At 42.0% G+C, this 18858-nt stretch overlaps 1 protein-coding gene across 1 annotated transcript; it reads right to left on the bottom strand.

Moving 5' to 3' along the window:
* Nucleotides 1-806: 806 nt before the first annotated feature.
* Nucleotides 807-15977, bottom strand: sh3tc2 (SH3 domain and tetratricopeptide repeats 2). Its single transcript, XM_023419326.2, has 22 exons — nucleotides 15626-15977; nucleotides 14178-14276; nucleotides 13049-13180; nucleotides 12283-12410; nucleotides 11983-12088; nucleotides 11301-11444; nucleotides 10025-10226; nucleotides 9773-9846; nucleotides 8802-8997; nucleotides 8422-8558; nucleotides 8139-8189; nucleotides 7710-8014; nucleotides 6712-6906; nucleotides 5550-6410; nucleotides 5210-5430; nucleotides 4955-5121; nucleotides 4349-4526; nucleotides 4115-4265; nucleotides 3816-3938; nucleotides 3531-3681; nucleotides 2754-2950; nucleotides 807-2036 (listed from the first exon to the last, which is right to left on the bottom strand). Exons 1-22 carry the CDS (start codon nucleotides 15744-15746, stop codon nucleotides 1131-1133), a joined length of 4845 nt encoding a protein of 1614 aa, XP_023275094.1. The 5' UTR covers nucleotides 15747-15977; the 3' UTR covers nucleotides 807-1130.
* Between the last annotated feature and the right edge of the window lie 2881 nt (nucleotides 15978-18858).

The following is an 18858-nucleotide window of genomic DNA, read 5'->3' as shown; positions in this document are numbered from 1 at the left end:
CCACACCTGCTTCTTACTCACAGTGTCATACAAGCAGCTTCCTGCATGAATGGACGTCATTATTGGACTTTATGTGAACCCAAGCCCCAAAATGTGACTGAGAGGACACTTTCCATTATGCTCAGCCTGGATTGCTGCCATTGCCAGGCAGATGACGGAAATATTTTTCTCTGTGCTCCTCTCTCTCCCTCTCTCACCTGTTGTAAGTTGCTTCTGCAGTTTATGCAGCAGAGGCTGCAGCTAGACTGCCTTTTACTGCCCACCTCTGGCTAAAGTGAGGAACAACACCATCATGATAGCTTTAACAGCAAAGCACAAAATCAATATGATGGCTCTCTCTTGTGGTACTTTGAAGACATGGCCAGATTAACTACATGCTGCCTAAAACCCCATGTCAGACAAATCTAAAGCCATGACTTCTGTAACTCAAAGTATTGAGACTGTATATGCTTTTTTTTTTTTTTTTAAATAATGTCTGCTTCACACTCAGTTTAAAAACAGTCACATCTGGGAGTTTCATAATAGAAATTGTATTTAATGGCCACTGCATAGTGTGTCTTGCTCATGGCATAGTGGTTTTTTTTTTGTTTTAGAAAGAAACAACATACCTGTAAACTTTGTTTAAATACGAATTAAGTACTTTTATTTCAGTCTTTTTTAATATTGAATAATATAAAATATATAATTTGCAAACAGAGACACTTGCGTGTTTTCTGTTTTTTTCACTGTGTGGCTCATGTGTTTTGTCAAGGCCACCATGTTTTGCTCATATTTGAATGCACAAAAGCACAAAATAAACACTCGGAAAACAAAATAATAATTCTTTATGTTTGAGTCATATCTCCCAGAGATACAAGACATTTAGAAAACATATATTACAAGCACAGTGCACTGTAATAACCACAGTATATTTTATACAAAAGGCACATGCTTTGAATTTACAAAATCTCTGACAATTGTACAGTATTGACATCATCTTTCCTAGATTAAGTGCCATGTGGCTGGAACGTTGCAGTCAGTTTGATGGTCAGGAGACATGTGACCAGACAGGAAATGTCAGTGAAGAACATAAAGTGACACTTAATGCAGATGTCATCTATGTCCACGTGTTCACCGCTCGTTTCAGCAGTCTAAGAGTCATCTTTCTCTGTGCAGTCACAAGAGTTGTCCACACTTACAGCCTCATCTGGATTGATGCTAACAGTCTCTGTGTGGTCAGTGTCAGGGTGAGGGCCCTCCAGACTGATGTCTTTATGGACAGAATCTGCACGAGCATCTGTTTCTTTAGTGAGGGTGTTTTGTTCATCCTGAGCATCAGAATCAGGGCCTCTGGCATCTGTGTGTCCTGTTATGTCACTTGTGTGGTTAACAGGTATTTGACTGGGCGTGCTGTGGTCAGGATCCAAGTCTGGGTCTTTCCCATCTGTTGGATTCTGGTAGGTTTGTAAAGTGTCAGTGGAGCTGCTGGAGTCTGAGATCTGCTCCTTAGCTGTATCAAAGGACTCGGTGAGAATACTGTCACTGTACGATTGACTGGCAATTGTGTCTGTCTCAGACCCGTTCACAGAAGGGCCGTCTGTATCTGGAAGTTGGTGATTGAGATCTTCTTCTCCATGTGCATCACCAAGATTACTGTCTATATGCTCTGTGTCCACATCACTCATGCAATTTATTGGATCTAAGGCGTCTTCATACTTTTCCTCTTCAGGTATGGAATCCAAGGTACTGTTCCTTTTAAACAAACCTTCTGTATGTTCCACACCACCATCTGAGTCATTTTCCTTCTTTTGCTCAGGCGCTGTGCCTGTGTAGTCCATGCTGTCCTCTCCAGCAGCAGTGCCTTCCTCTCCTGCCAGAACTCTCTTCAGACCGCGGGCTCTGTCTCTGTAAAGTTGGCACAGCTGAGCGTCGGGCATGTGGTTGCCGTGGATCTCTGCCAGCTTCATGTACACCACATACAGAGCCTCAGTGTTAGCTTGGTCCTCCAGGGCTGCTGCCAGAGCCAACTGGAAGTAGCCCACTGCATCAAAAGCATCCTGGACAAGAGTGTACAGTGCAGAGGTCAGAACAGGTCTCATTGAAATTAAACACAAATCTTCACATTTGAAGGCTGGTGTCTGATCCCCACCATTTACTGTTGTAAGGACATCAGATAACGGTAAAAACAAGGTCACTGTTGTTTTGGCAGAAGATCTAAAGCTTTTTATTATGTTCCTGTATTTGCCAAATACAGGAACATTCATGAATTCATCAACAAGGAAAATTAGTATTGGAGAAGTAGGTAGTATAAATATTGGCGAGTTAATTAATAAGAATGTATTTATTTATTCATGGTTTTGCATTTTGATAATAAAAAAAGAATTTAGTTATAAATTATAATTGAGGTATTTTATCATTTAGTTATTAAACAAAATATATGTATTTTTAGTCACAGAGTTTAACTGAAAAAGTTTGACTTAAAAAAAAAAATACATTTTGTGTTTCACATCTGATCATAATTGAAAATGTGATTCGGTTTTACTGATACTTAAACAGTGTTCGAAACTATTCTTTAAAGGGTTGTTTGAGATAAATAAGATTCAGTTGATTTCTCAAGTCTTGTGTTTTGAATCTTGGTGGTGGGGGAAAAACTTTTGTTTACATTTGTGTTTCAGATTGTGTCTTTAAGGTGGAGGGTGTTAATTTGAGGAATGCACTGCACATACAGTATACTGTTTGCTCATTCAGCACAGAAATATATTCGTTTCCTGTACCTTCAGTTTGTGTAGAGTGAAATTTCCCAGTCTGCTGTAGACCTTAGTGTAGTAGCGAGCCTCCGCAGGGTCCTGCAGGACCGGGGGGCAGAGGGAGAGGGACTTGAGGTAGTAGTTTTCTGCCATCTCATACTGCTGCAGGCTGTAATAAACTGTCGCCAGCCGGTGGTAGGCTGTTCTCTCATTCACACGTACACCTGAGGAAAAACAACAGTGGTGTCTGCTCACAGCGTAGGTCTATATCAGCTGTGGTTATTGTGGGTTTACATTTTCATTAATGGTTAAAGGCTCAGTGTGTAGGATTTAGTGGCATCTAGCGGTTAGGTTGCAGATTGCAACCAACTGAATACTCCCTCCCTCACCCCTCCCTTTCCAAGTATGTAGAAGAACATACTGTGGCCTTCAGGCAATGTAAAAACACAAAAGGCGCTCTCTACACCCAGTGTTTGGTTTGTCCACTCTAGGCTACTCTAGAAACATGATGGGCCATGATGAAAAGGACCTGCTCCCTATGTAGATATGAAGGGCTCATTCTAAGCTAATGAAAACACAATTATTTTTAGTTTCAGGTAATTGTACACTAATGAAAACATATTTATGAATTCTGTATTTCATATCTGCCAATAACCTGTCACCCAGTGTCAGCTGGGATCGGCTCCAGCCCCCCGCGGCCCTCCAAGGATAAGCGGTATGGATAATGGATGGATGGATGGATATCTGCCAATAGATCAGCCTAAATCCGACACACTGGTCCGTCAACTAACAAGGCATCTGTACCTGTTTTGCCGGCGATCTGAACAGCCAGTGTTGCGTACTGCAGAGCCTCCTCCTGCTCTCCCTGGTTCATCAGCAGCTCTGTCAGTTTACTCAACAAGCGAAACTCTGAATGGATGTCCTTGATGCTGCGTGCAAAGGGCAGACTGCCATCCTGAATAATATATGAATAATTTGTTTAATTAGGTCAGTGGTGTCAAGATCATTTCATGGAATCCCATATGAATCTTACTCGGGACACTGTAGCTTTCAGATACATCAAATATGTTTTATGTCGTGTCCCCTTACCCTGAAGAAAGGCAGTGAAGCCATCCGGTTTCTGTGGCCTTTAAAGTAGACGTCTCCTGCCTCCTCATAGATGCTCATGGCAAAGTGAGGATCATTCATCCTCAGGGCTGTCTTCACTGCTGCCTGTCAATCAATATTGATTGATCTGACATTATTATTATTGACTTTAGTCTATAGTCATTGCTGCTCAGGAAGGAGGATTGCCCACACACAATGAATGCCAGTTGAAAAATGCTCCCATCCCTCATGTAACCACTCCACCTTACACTATCATTCACATATTCCCTCCTCCTCCTCACCTGCAGGTACATGTCAGCCAGCTCGTCCTCTTGGATGAGGTAATATATACGTCCCACCTGCAGCCAGGTCTCTGACTCCTCCTCTCTCTTGCCCAAATCAATAGAAATCCTCAGGCTCTGCTTGGTGTAGTCCAGAGACTTGCGCGATGATCTGCACCACACAGTACAACATTAAATCAAATTAATTAAGATTAAATCAAAAACAGTGTGGGAGAGTGGGGAAAAAAAAATCACCTCTCAGTGTTGAGTGACAGGTAGAGGCTGCTGAGGATTTCCAGGTATTCTCCCTCCAGTCTCTTGTCCTTAAGCTCTCTGGATACTGACACACAGTGCTCATAGTAGACGATACTCTGACCATACAGCAGCATGTCAGCATACAGCCGACTCAGCACCTTGGCCACCACCATCTGACCTATGAGAAATACAGCTTATACTTAGATAATACTTAGAAATGTTACCAGTTGCTCCTGAGGTAAAATAGTTTATCCAGACATATACATGGTAAAGGCCAATTTTAGCTTATCACATATACTTTATATCAGCATTGATGGGATGTCGGCCAATAATTAACAAGGAGGGAGATTTTGCTGTCGCTACTTCATTAGCTGACTATGTGCTCAAAATGAAATTGCAGCACATAAATTATACACAAGAGTTTAGAAGCAGTGTTGCAGTTTGTCCACCAGAGAGCACTGACAAGTACATTTTTCATCCGTGTCCTGTTGCTCAGTACAGATCTGATACCTGATATCACATATAAGGGATAACATAATAATGTACAGAGAGACAGAAGATTTTGCCTGTCTCATTTTAAATTTGACCTAATTGAACAATACTTACTGTGCAAATTTCTGGCATTTAGTGCAATTAGTAGCCCCATTTCATAAGATGCCCTGATGTCCTGACTCCTCCCCCTGTCTTTGTAGCTCCGCCCCAGCCATAGGTAGGTCTGAACGTGCTCCTCGTCTGTGGGGCTTTCCCAAAGCTCCAGAAAAAGGTGCAGTGATCTGGTAATACAATTACCATCACAGTAAATTTCCTTGGAGCTTCTCTGTTGTACAACTTGGTAAAGATGCAGTAAGATAGATATCTGACCTGACTAGGAAGCGTTCTGCTACCCAAGATGCCCCCACATCCAGTGCCAGGCAGCCGAGGTTGGCCAGTGCCAGGGCTTGGTTCCTCTGGTTACCACTCTCCCTGGAGATTACCAAGGCTGAGTGGAGATGCCGGCCTGCCTCTGGGACACGACCCTGCCGCCGCAGACACGAAGCCAAGAGGTTGTGGATCACTCCTTGCTGCGTGGGACTGTCTGTACCCTGGAGAGAGACGTACACACAGAGGCACAGATTACACATGATATTCATATAAAGGAACAGGTAGAATCTACATTTTAGCTTCTACAAATGTTTGTGATGAATAACATCAGTTGCTGTACCTGAAGTGATGTGAGCAGTGGCTGCAGGACACTCTGGGCCCTCTCAGCCTGTCCCGTCAACACCAGCAGCCACCCGAGCAACACCGACGCCTCGAAGCCCTCCTCCTCGTTGATGTGGTCTCCTGTCTCCACAGCTTGTTGAGCACAGTGCACTGCTTTGTCTAAGGCATCATACTGCTGGTAGACTGAGGCCAAGCCCAAACACAGATCCCTTTGGGTCTTCATGTCCTCGCCCTGCTCAGCTATGGCCAGGGCTTGCTGAAGGTAAACCACAATCTGGGCCGGGAGCAAGGAGGTTCCTTCCTTCCAGCACGGGTTCAGGCGAACAGAGTTCCTGATAAACAACTCAATCCTTTGGAAAGCGTCGCGGAGGGAGTGGTCTTGTCTTGAGTCCAGGCTCAGAGAGGCCAGTGCTAAGTAAGGCATGTACTTGCGATGATAGAGCCAGCTCAAGAGCCAGTTGAGGTCCAAAGGAGCTATGGGTTGACCCTCAGCGGCAGAGAGAGACACCGAGAGAAACTGTAGGCGCTCAACAAAGGGAAGAGCGTCATCGGTCTTCTTGAGAAGCAGGAAGAGGCTGGAGATGAGGTAGCACACACGAGACTCCAGGCTTTTGTCCCCCATCACCACCGATCTCCTCAGGATCAGCTTCAGCAGTTCTACCTCGTCGGTGGAGGTGAAGGTGTGGCTCGGGAGACAGAGGAGCAGAGCACTGGCCTTCTCCAGAGTCTGGGGCAGTTTGTCTGTCATACGCTGCTTCAGGTAGACGGCGGTGAGGTTTGTGAAGAGAGCGACGAGGAGTGGCGTGTCAGAGAAACTGTCGACACAAACACTCAGAGCCTCCTCATAGTACACCCGTGCCTGAGGAAAAGAGGAGATGTATACAGCATGTGGGAGCTGATTACAAACAGATGTAGATTGTGATGAAGATTCAAAGACTTCACATTTATGTTCATTTCACTTTATTGTCCCTTGAAGGGAAAGTCGCCCTGCGGTAGCCATTAAAAACACAGCAGGCATCCATTTTATTACTATTACCTTATTGTGATATGAATGGCAATGTACTTTATATCACGATGTCTTCTCTTGTTTCTTTAGAGAGGAATAAAGCGTCTAACTATAGACACTGCATGCATATTAATTCTAGAAATGAAGTCCAAACCTGGGAGAGTTTTAGCTTCCTGGCACAGAGTCTTCCCAGCAGAAAGCATGCACGGCGTCGTGCCCAGTGCATGCCCATCCGCTTGGCGCACTCCCTGACACTCTCGAGGTGCCCTAAGAGCTCGTCCTCAGTCTTACCACTGAAGGTCACCCACAGGAAGGAATACTGCAGGTCGTACAGGGGCAGGAAGTCCTCCTGGAAAAAATAACAAACAAAATATTTTAGCGTTTGGTAAGAATAGAGTTAATGGGCCTAACAAAAGTGTAATGATCCCTATCCCATAAAATCCTCCCAAAGGTGCTTCCTGACACACGCAGTAAAGACTGGGTTAACTGGAAATGTGTTTTTGACAAAAGCAGAAATGGTTGTTGATTTTGTCGATGAAATTAATGTAGATTCTTTTTTCCTGAAAAGATTAAAATTTTATTTGTTAAGAGTAACATATTAATAACATAAAGTAACATAAAATCGCTGGAAAGATAAAAAGAGGTGTATCTGCTGAGAAATTTTGATCGTGAATGGTCAAGACAATGCAGAGCTTTTTTGCATTTTTGCACTACATAATTAAATTACATATTGTGGTAATTCCAGTTCCAGAGTACAGAAGCTAAATTAATTCACTTAAATTGACTATATAATATTTTTAAACCTCTTATGAGCCAAAGAACTTAGAGAGAAAAAAAGATTATTCATAGATGAAAAGGTTCGATAGTTACAGGCCAAGAAGATTATGAGTGGGTTCAAAATAAGAATGAGGGTAGTCCTGGAAGGACTGTTGCAAATGTGCACACAGCTTTATTTACTAAAAACTAATTTTGATCATGCGATACAGAGAAGCTGTTCACTTGATATTCATCATCTTCATTTGCTATCAAATCCAGGCTGCCAGACAGAAAAAAGAAAAAGAAAGAGGAAGAAAAGAGAGCCTACTGAACAATCTGTTGGTTTGGCTTTCGGCCCCACAAATAAATGAATTGTTGAACTGAGACTCTACTGACCTGGAAGTGTTCCTGGTTGAGCAGGGTCAGTGTGGGGTCACTGAGCTCGGACTCCTCCCCCTCCCAGCTGTTCTCCTCCAAGAAGAGAGGTGGATCTTCCTGGAACTCGTCCAACTCCCTGAATGTGTCGTCCAGAGTGAAGGACAGGCGCTCTCCCTCGCGTGGCAGAGGATTATGGGAGTGATAGAGGGACAGACGGGGAGAGGAGTGAGAGAGAGAGGGCCGTGGGGAGGAGTGGTATGGGGGTGTCCCTCCACTTTTCTCTGACATGACACTCTGACGTGCGCTTGAAGGAACCTTATGGTCTGTGGGAAGAAAACAGATACATCAGCGCGGAGCAAAGACGTGGATTGAGGTTTAATTTTAAGGCTATCAGAATACATTAAGCTCACAAACAGCTGATCTCAGCAATAAATTATAAAGCGGTACCATGTTTTGGCCGATTCCTGATGTACATGAAGTCAGTCTCATCCAGTCTGTCTGGAAACACACAAGGTAAATCAATTAAAGCCTCAGTTTTCCAGTTGGGAGAAGAGATGGAAACATTTTTTTTTCCTAAAATGAATGAAACAGTACCACTATTTAGGAAACAAACATGAGCTGCACTTCAAATCAGACATGACCTATATTAGTTACGGCTCTGGCGCAACCCCTTCCTTTCCCCTAACCGACAAAAAAGTATATCTCTTGATCAGCCCAGTCGCTCGTTTACCTAGCCTGTACACAGAGCTGATGTCAGATGAGAAGAGTCTTTCCAGCAGGCCGCTATCACTTGGCTCAGAGCTACACGGGTGAACCTGAGCCAGGCTGGCCCTCTCCTCCTCAGTCAGAAAGACCAATTGTTTGTCTCTGTGCAGGAGAAACAAAGGCAGCATTGTCATCTCGACTGTCTCACCGGATCCACCGTGTCCACACCGCAGATACACTAAATAAGATTTCATTAAAAATTTGTGGAAAATTATAAACAAGAAGCAGCTAATGTGGATTTAATCAAGATAAAGGGCTTTAAAGTTGAAATGACGCACAACATCATCAGATCAAAAAGTTCAGGCCATGGCATGTATTATACAACTAGAAAAACAAACTTCTCACAGGGGCATGGTGTCCAGAGGTTTGACATGGGCCTTGTGTATAAAACCAGTGTGTCCCGTGGATGTGTGTGTTCCTATGAAGATGCCCAGGCCTCGGACTAGCAGACCCTGAATCTCCACAATGTCGCCTTGGCTCAGCTGGAGCTCATCCGGTCCCACTGGACTGTAGTCAACCACTGCTACACAGGAACCTGTGACTGAGATGTTTGGTGAGGAGAACAGGATTTAGGAAGCGACAGGCTATAAAAATATAAAAAAGTTAAACTTATTAGCTGAAAAGAGATGCTTGTTGTGACAGGAAACAGCTTTGAGAAGAGCAGTAAAAGTGAGCCGATGCAATAAAGTTGTGGGCTGTAAAACCAAAGCAAAGAGCTTTAGGCTAAAATTCTCTGTAGGGCTAAGGGGAGCTGAGACTTTGGTGTATGTCGGCTTGTGGCAAGCATACACTCACCCATCTGCCAATCGAAGCAGCACACCCTCAATTATACATAATTTTAAGCCTTAATAAAAATTTAAATAGGTGAGCTATATAAAAAAATCACCCCCCAATACAGTTGTCATGAAGGAGGAAATTAGCTATAGAGACCAAAACCGTTTTTGTACCAGGTTGTAAACATGTTTATTTCTGCTCTAAAGTTGGGCATTTTAACATGCTAGTCTATGCGGATTGAGTTGTGTTTGGAGCCAGTCCGAAGTGGCCATTGGAAGAACTGCAGCTTTTGGCATTTCGTGTTTGCTTCATTTTTTGGCCCTGGAGTTAGGCTTGGTTGGTCACTATGAGCCATTAACTACTACTATTAACTACTAGCCACTATTAACCTTTCCCATTACACATTTGATCCATTGTTAAAATATGATTGAAATATGAATATGATATCATGATTGGTGCAGCTTTAAAGTAAGCATTGAATGTGTTTGTAGCATCTTGTGTGTTGTGAACATATGGGACTGTATATGTGTGTACGACATTACCAATTGGATGTTCAAATGGTTCCTTTTCTGGTGGCGAGCATCCAGCATGGTCTGGGTACTTCCTCAGGAACCACCTGACCAAACAGGAAGTACAGTTTAACAAGATTATAACCATTAATGTGTACAAATGTCTATCACCTGTACTGCTCATTCAACCAAATGTTTTGACAAAAGAACGTTTTAATCTCACTGTTTCTAAATCAAGCAGTTTCTAACTGACATGGCTCATTTGAGGAACACAGAGTGACTCACTGATAGAAGGGGTAGGGCAGTGGCTGCATTGCGTTGACTGGCACCAGGCCATGGTTTCCTGTGGAGAGCATGGTGCCCTCCCACATGTTGTCCTGCCCTGTGTCCCTCACCATCAGCAAGTCGTTCTTTTTGAATGACAGCTGTTCTTCTTCTTCCTCATCCTGCTCACTTCTTGTAAATAGCGCCTTCGCAAAGAAGGATCCTGCAAAGAGATGTGTGTAAACAGGCATAAGTAGAGAGATACAGCTCCTTCCACCACACGTACACACACATTGCAAGCAAGCATGTAGAAAACCAGACACTTTAAGCGTTTTTTCAGAAAGTGGCTTCGTGTTGATAAAATCCACCACACTTAAGTCAAAGATCAGCAGAACTGCTACAGCTACTTCGCCCTCATTCAGTCAATGGCAAATGATGGATGTTTTATTACCCCACTAATGTAATTCCCATCACTATTTGCCAGCACTGCAGTCCTATTGCATGTGTCCGTGAGGCTTTTTGTCTGGCGGAAATGTTCAGGAGGAATAAGTGATGTCTGTGTAGACCAGGCAGGATGAAATCCATAGTTGTATAATAGTTTTGCTTTAGCAGAACAATGACCAATTTTATAGCTGGAAAAACAGAAGAAATTTCTAACATTTAATGATAACTGATCACAAATCAGTTATACAATTCAAAGACCGTTTTTGGTCATAAAAATATAAATGGTGTTGCTTACTTGTAAGTACAGTACAGTAAGGCACAGTAAAGCTCTCGCAACTGACTATAGGGCGTGCATTTCTATAATATGCTGAAAGTCATGTACAGCAGTTTATCCAGTGGGTCTTTCTTAGTGTTAATTGGGGTTAGCGAAAAATGGATTAAAAGTAATGGGATCAAATGTCAGCAGCAATCAGTCACTCTATAATTAAAGTTACCAGATTTAAGATGTGTCTGAACATAACTATTTCTTACTTTTAGAATGTTTTTGGAGAAAAAAAAACACATTTTAATTTTAACAATATTAAGTACAGTATGTATGTATAAAGTCTATGTGCTACATTGTCACTGTCGTCAATAGTTGTGTGCATTTTAAAACAAAATCAGAAGATAAGACACTGTTCAGTTTAGAGTCGGGAAGAGCTAAATGTTTAGAAATTTTGGATCAGGGATTCATTGACTGGATCTCAGCTACTCTTTAGAAGAGGATCGGTAATTTTACAAATGACCCTTTTCACTCTCTCAACCTCACCAAGCTTCCATTACTTGACCAATGTCACAACACAGCATTACAGACCTTCCTGGAGTAGAAGTCCCAGGTAGAGGGTGGCCAGATGTTCCTCATCCACGCTGACATTGATCTCCAGGTCACTGAGCAGCTCTGGGTCCAGCCAGAAGGACTGATCACACAGGAAGTTCTCCAAGCAGCGAGCCACATAGCCTGAGACAGAGCACACGCAAGTCTAATTTAAATACTAATAATACACCGCATCCCTAACAACAAAACCTTGTTACACAACCATGATGATTGATATGTTAAACATAGTGCAGTAATGCAAATTAGTGCAGTTTGCAGCCCTTAAAGCCCATGAAAACTTGGCTCCAAATTCTATGCTTTTATTTACAACATTAAATGTATTAATGACTAAACAAGCAAAAATCAAAGTGTTTGAGCTTAATACTCAAGACCTCAGCCAGTCTGCTTCTTAAGGACTGATTTGGTGTGAATTGATTTGAGTGACTTGGGCTGGGAACATAATCAAACAACTCCACGACTGTCTTCAGATTCTGATTTCAAATGTTGCCCAATCCTGATTGGTGCCAAATGTACATCAGCATTTTCCAACCCACTTCAAATCTTAGAGAGGAGCACAGAAAGAGCACAAACACAAAAACTCTCTTGTGAAATAACCAAGAACGTTTTAAGGAAGAAAGTGATGTGTTCCTTCATGGCCTTTTAAGAAAATTAGAATTCATACCCAATGCTAGATAAGTAGAAAACTTCCAGATTTCCTCCACAGTCTTGAATGTGAGTACAAAGCTGTCCTTCTCAGCGTGGACAGACACCAGGCGTGCAGACAAGTCCTGCAGAAACAAAATCTTGTTTCATTAACAGAACACCGATCCATCTCCATAAAATGCACAACTCATACACAATATAATATATCACATTGCATTATATAGACTCTTATCATTATGCACCTTATTCTACATTATAATATCAGATGGAGTGGTACAGTAAAGTCTGTGTAATGTCTGCATTGTCAGGTGTGACTCACTTTAAAGAGCTGGATGACATCCTGGCTGTTGCTTTCCACCACTCGAAGTCGTGTGCGCAGCGCCTCCTGCAGGGTTCGGTCAGGATCCACACTGGAGCGCCTCCGCCCAGTGAACAACAGCACAATTTCTGACGGGAAAGATGAATTCAGCGATTAATCAGACTAAGATTAAATATTTTCACCTGGTGGATTAGTGTAGTATACAACCAAATCCAATGCAAATAAACTCATGAAAAAAATCATCTTAGAGATTGAGAGAGAGGGCCAGTAAGAGTAACCAGTAAGAGAATAAACAAAAGAAAGGGGATTTGTAATCCTTATAATCCTTTTGTTAGTTAAATTAGTTCATCACACTTGTACAAATAGTTTGATGACTTGTTCTGTGTGAAATCACTGAGAATAACAAACAAACAAGAGGGACAAAACTTTCAAGAGTTCATTAAAGATATTCTACAAGAGCTCATATTTCTGTGAGATGTTCTGTGAGCTAGTCCCCCGAGGAATATCATAGCTATTAGGCTTCTGACTGGACTCTTAGTGTGGCCATTTAAATCCATTTTAGAGGAAGAACCTGGGGGAATGTGATGGATGGAGCTAAACTGCTGAGTGAGTAAAACATTAGTGGACAGGGAAATGTTCTTGATCATTATGCATAAATGTAATATGCATGGGGAATACTTCTGTGCATGAAATATAACTAGTTTAGTCTGGCTGATGTAAAAGCTAGTCAGGTAATGGACTATGGCGAAAGCATCATTAAATGTACCTGAGGAGAATTTCTCTCCCAGCGACACAGTACTTCCTCTAAGGAAGGTTTCTTTCCTCTTCCAGTAGCTGTCAGGCTCCACCCCTCCTTCACCTGACTCCACCACTGGACCATCCTCCTCCTCACCTGCACCTGGAGGAGGGAACAAAATCATAAAAGCAAAAAAAAAAAGAAAAAAAAAGCTGGTGGATCAAGTTAAGATTGTCATCTTTTCTGAGTCAGTCCAAGGACGTGAACTTTTTGTTGTGCACGCTGAGGTAGAAAACCAAATCCAACGTTGGTTAAGCCAGTGTTTCCTAAACAGCAAATTGTATTCCGGGTTTTCTGTTTGATAAAGACAGGTGTGTGGTGTGTGGAAACAATTATATCAAAGTGGTCATCACAGGGGTTGTTTAAAGTAGACTGCAATCACAATGCAAGTCCCAGACCGGCGTGGAGATTTAACTGGAAATGTTACCAGATGATACAAGATGCCAATCACTATTTTGCCATTTAAGAAAACGTACGTATCTGTGGTCAATATTTAGTCATATGGTACAGGTTGAACATATGAGTTAGAGCAGTGGTTCCTAACCTTTTGTCTGATGTCGGTGAAATATTCTTTCACCGACACCTTTTTCTCTTTCATTTATCCCTAAAATTCTAATTTCTTTTTAAACTGGATCTTATTTAACAGTATTAATTGTATACAGTGGATATTGCTACATTTATGCAACTAATCTGTCACTTGGTTTTGGTTTGGGCAAGTTTGTATCAGTACAATCTCTTGGAGTTGCAGAGGCTCACTTATCCATGACTTTGAGCTTGGTATAAGTATTAGCCATTACTGTTAAGCTTTACCTTGGCACATAAACAGGATCTTAATAGTTTTGAAACCCTAAAAATATCGGCCAGATGTAATTGCTGGCTATAGCAGTAAAGCGGCGACGTGTTTCCCCTGGTTTGTTCCATTGTGCAGGGAGGATGTCCCAAACACTTCCTCAGTTTGTGACCGCACCACAGCTCCTTCCTAAGTGAACCTCACTATATTGTTTGTGCTCCAAACTAATGTAGTAGAGTAGTAAGTCACAGCATGATTTCAAACTGACAGGCAGCTTCTACAACAACCCTGCCTTGCAACATACTCTACCTTGAGTCATGATGTCATTTCTTGAGAAGTGTTCATTTGTTCCCCCAAGAGTGTATGGTGGTTCCCTCCAAAGAGCATCCAGCTCAGCAGGGGAGATGTCTGTGGAAGGGGAAGCAAATCAGAGTTGGGCCTGAACATAAGGAACATATTTACTCCCTTTTTAATCAATGAATCACAAGTACTATTATCATTAGTATCTTAAAGGAATAGTTCAATATTTTGGGAAATAAGCACATTTGCTTTCTTGATGAGAGTTAGATGAGGACATTGATACCAGCCGCTGTACTGAACATAAAGGCTCAAAAGGAACCTCGGTTCAAAGGTAACCGCGCCTCAGAAGCTCATGCGTTACAGTAGGTAACAGCAGGGAAGCAAAATTTCCAGGCACACAGCACAGACTCCAGAAAGTTACAACTAAGAAATTCTCTAGCACATAAGCCCCTGTAAAATTAGAAACCGTCATTTTTATACCTAGGTTTTTGTACAGATTAAACAAAGAAGATATAATTTGTTAATTAAAAAGCTTTAAGGTGCTAGTAGTGGTTGTAGTCAAGCTAGCTGTCTTTAGCTAAACTACGCAAACTGATCCAAAGTAAAGCTCCTGGTTGTAGCTTCACCCTGCAGGTCTGAGAGTTTTATTGATCTCCTCATGTTGGAAAGAAAGTGTTTATTTCTGAAAATATTGAACTGTTCTTTTAAAGAAAATATGCTTGTAGGTAGGGGAGAGAGTTAATGTCACTGGGGGAGACGGGTGCAGCAGTTTATATTGGAATCGCCAAGTCTGAGCCACTGGTTAGTGTGAGGAGTTATTGGGGTGTGGGTGGTTCGGTGGGGGGGGGGGACAATGATGTTGGCTGAACACACACACACACAGGCCCAGCACAAACACACAGCTGCACTGACATCAGAAAAACCTCCAGGCTCAAACAACTGCCCTGCCCCTGACTTCTGAGAACACTCTTTATGTCAGCACAGTCACATGTTTTCAGACATACAGTCAGACACCATTTTTTTAAAATGAAAAGGGAAGACGCTGGCAACCAAACAGTGACAAAAATGGAAACAATTTTAATTTAACTGCCACTTTTCTTCATTTACAACATGCTTTGTCAGTGCAAAAACACAACAGAACAGTATTAAAGCGTTCACAACAAGACAATGGGGCGCACAATTTAGCAACACAATGCAACATGACATTAGGCTGAAGGGGACAACAGCCTATTCTTTTCCATCCTACTACACAGAGCACAGTTAGCACCAACAGGACTGCTTGAGTCAACACAAGCACAGTCATGCTGCTAGAGTACAGACACACACCATGCCCCTTTTACCTTCTTGGCTAAATGTGTTACCCATGTTGTATATAAGCCTATGCTCCTGTCTATCTGAATGCAGCAGCCCGTCTCATGACGGTACAGTAGTAGCACAGAGAGCAGGCTGGGACCGACCTGTGAAGGAGGAGAGGCAGACTTTGATGAGCGGTCCACAGCAGGAGGAGTTGAGCAGCGGTCTGCAGCAACAAGACGCCATCTGGCCCAAGAGCCGGCAGCTCCCAGAGATCAATGCCATCCCATCATTCCCCCCCAGCCTCTTTAACAACAACTCACTCTCTTCCTCTCTGTTGGACAAGCCCCTGCTTCCCTTCCTATTTCTGTATTCCCTTTCCTGCCCTGTTCACTCTGTCTTTCACACCAGTTAGTGTTTACTGGATGTGTCTCTTCTGTCCCTTTCTGAAAGCCTTATCTCCTCTTCTCCTCCTGTATCTGCCTGGTTCTGCTTCTCTTTGTAATCCGTCTGTCCCTCTCTCTGTCTGCATCTCCCTCCTCCCACCAGCATCTCTCTCTTCAGTAGCTGCCCAGTTAGTAAGTGAATGCACAAAGCACTCACTGCGATTGGTATGAGTGTGTGGGGGGCAGGCCTCATTGAGAGTTTCCCTGTGTGTTGTGTATGTGCCCGGGTCAGTGAAAATATGTGCAGAATGTGTGTCACAAAGACAATGTGTGAGTCTCTTGCTGGGAGAATGTATTGCTGACCCACTGTAAGGCAATGCCACACAGGCACAGGCTGCAAGGTCACAGCAAGGGGGGGTGAGAGACGACTGGTAGCATAGATCAAGGATCAGTTTATCCACATCATACAGTTCAACACAACTCTCTCACAACACGCTCCCTGCCATCAGATGGGTATGAGACAGACACATGACAACACATCAGCAAATCCTACATCCTACACTGTGAGGTCCGTGAAGAAAAGTATGGCGCTCCAATATAGACTCTCGAGATCGCATGGCGAGGGCGCCATGGACGTTTATGACTATTCAAGGCTCCATTAAGATGTTGACATTAAAGAGGGGTGTGTAAACTACAAAATGTGCTGTCATGGTAAGATCAGAATCACTGCCCTTATGTTACCTTTTACTATCTAAGAAGGAAATACCTCATAAAGCAGCAACGTTTCCCTTCAGAGTGTGAATGTATTGGTATTGTTTAAAAGAGGAATTTAAAAAAGCTGATATTATGGTGTTCTCTTCAATACAGAGTGTAGACAGAGGCCTTTAGTTCGACAGTGGTACACCAGCGTAATTGGCGGGTAATGCTCCAGTCAAATACGTTCACTCAGGCAGTAACAGATCGCCTAGTTAATGCAAGCATTTAACGTGACATTAGGAGCGGTGTCCCATCATCTGTGTGTGTCATGATAATATATTACTTTAACTTATATATTATATATTTTTTAAAAATGGGGAATACATATATTTTCTAGTCGACTGCTACAGATTACAACCTGTAGCAGTCAACTGGAAAATATATGTATTCCCCATTTTCTTTTAAACTGCTGATAACTGATTTTTGTGAACACTACATTGACACATCATCACCTTATAAGTTGATATGGTGAACTTATTAGCAAGTTGCTTATTTACACACATCTGCAGACATAGAGCAACATTATCATTCATTTTAAGCCATGTTTGTGACCACTTAGCTAATGGTAGTCCAATATTCAGTCTCTTGTAGCTCAGCTTTTGGTCCCTACCAACTATCTAGCTCTTTAGCTGCGCAATACACCACTATGTTCACTAGCTTGTTGCGAAATTTATCAGTCTGTTGTCTGGTGCTGAACCAATTGTGCACCGTGCATTTTTTACCACTGCAAATAGTTGCGTGCTGCAGCCGAAAGCAACGCTGTGAGAGCAGAGGGAATGAACCCAAACAGTCAAGACAGCTAAACAAGCTAAAACTAGCTAAAGCTTCATAAAGCCGAGGGGACATGGAGATTCAGATGATAAGATCTCTAGGTTGATCACAAGGAGTGACCCCTTTCACATTGACACATTGTTTTCACTTGGCTGTTTGATACCTGATTATTACAAAAATGTTGATTACAGTCACTTTAAAGATCCTCTTGATCCTCTTGAATCAGGTGACAATGATTACATGTGTCTTTTATAAGCGGAGAATTAAAGAAAAGTAAAGCTACAGAAAATTATGAGGCATAAATATTAATACTAATAGGCTATAGGCTATACACAGTGGCTTTAATATGGGATTATTTTTAAAATATAGTGATGTTATGATTCAGATTATAATGTCACTGACATTTGCCAGATAGATCCTAAGTCTGTATAGAAACTAAATGGTAAACTAGATGAAAAGTGTTCCAGAAGAAATACTTTTTATGAAATATTACACTACTTTTTCCCATAAAGTTGTTTCCCTCAACCATAATTCTTGCACCTGACTCTCAAACTGAACCAGTAGACTATCAAGTGAAGTTAATATACTTATAAGAAATAAGAAGGATAAAGAAATAATGGAAAGAGGGCCTCTACATCTTCATATTGATTAAAACTGTATTTTTCTATCTGTATTAGAAAACACATCTCCCACTGCCCTGCACACAGAAATCAATATTGAATTTCGAGCTTTATTATTTCAGATGTAAGAAGAAGCTGACATTGCACGAATAAGCGATTTTTAAAACTTTTAGAAAAACTGTTGATCCGCTAGTTTTAAAGTAAAGAAGACTTTATTTCTTTAATTTTAGGACGTTGTCTCAGTGTTTCCCTACAGATTTCTGCTCAAGAGCTGTATTTTCAGCTAAATGTGAACTTACAGGGTTCAGATTTAACTGTTTTCCGTGATGGCTGTGGTTCTCATTAGTGAACTAATACTTTACTGATCCGAAAAACTTTAAAGGGGTTCGTGAAAAACATATAAAAAAAAAAAAAAAAAAAAAAATTGACATTTTGAATTGAACTAGGAGAGGCTGAGATATTTTGACTTCCAAAAACACTCGATGCTACACTTCCTATAATGCCCCTTTTATAACAGCTTTCATTAGAACCTTACTGCCTAAAGAGTGGCCACATCTTTCAAACTTCACACCCCAAGTTTGCAGCAGTTTTTAGGTCGAACACATGAACACGTACTGCACATTAAAACTATATCAAATAACTAATAAAGAGGGGCAAATCAATTGATCTGATGTGGTTATCGAAACAATGTAGTTCAAGACGGAAACATAGATGCTCTGTCCCTCATGCATTATGTGACTTCTTTCAGCTGTCGTTGCTTGTAATCACTGTTTATGGAAGGAAATGCATAAAATGTCATCCTCCTTTGTGCCCTGATCGTTCTGCTGCTTTAGTACACTGGAGACAGAGAGGCTGGTATCCCTG

Source organism: Seriola lalandi, unplaced genomic scaffold (genome assembly GCF_002814215.2).
Source record: "Seriola lalandi dorsalis isolate HSWRI2012SDOR001 ecotype SW California unplaced genomic scaffold, Sedor1 jcf7180002054598, whole genome shotgun sequence".
Classification (NCBI taxonomy): Eukaryota; Metazoa; Chordata; class Actinopteri; order Carangiformes; family Carangidae; genus Seriola; species Seriola lalandi.
Note: the sequence above shows the minus strand (reverse complement) of the source record. Positions and strands in the feature narration are given on the sequence as shown.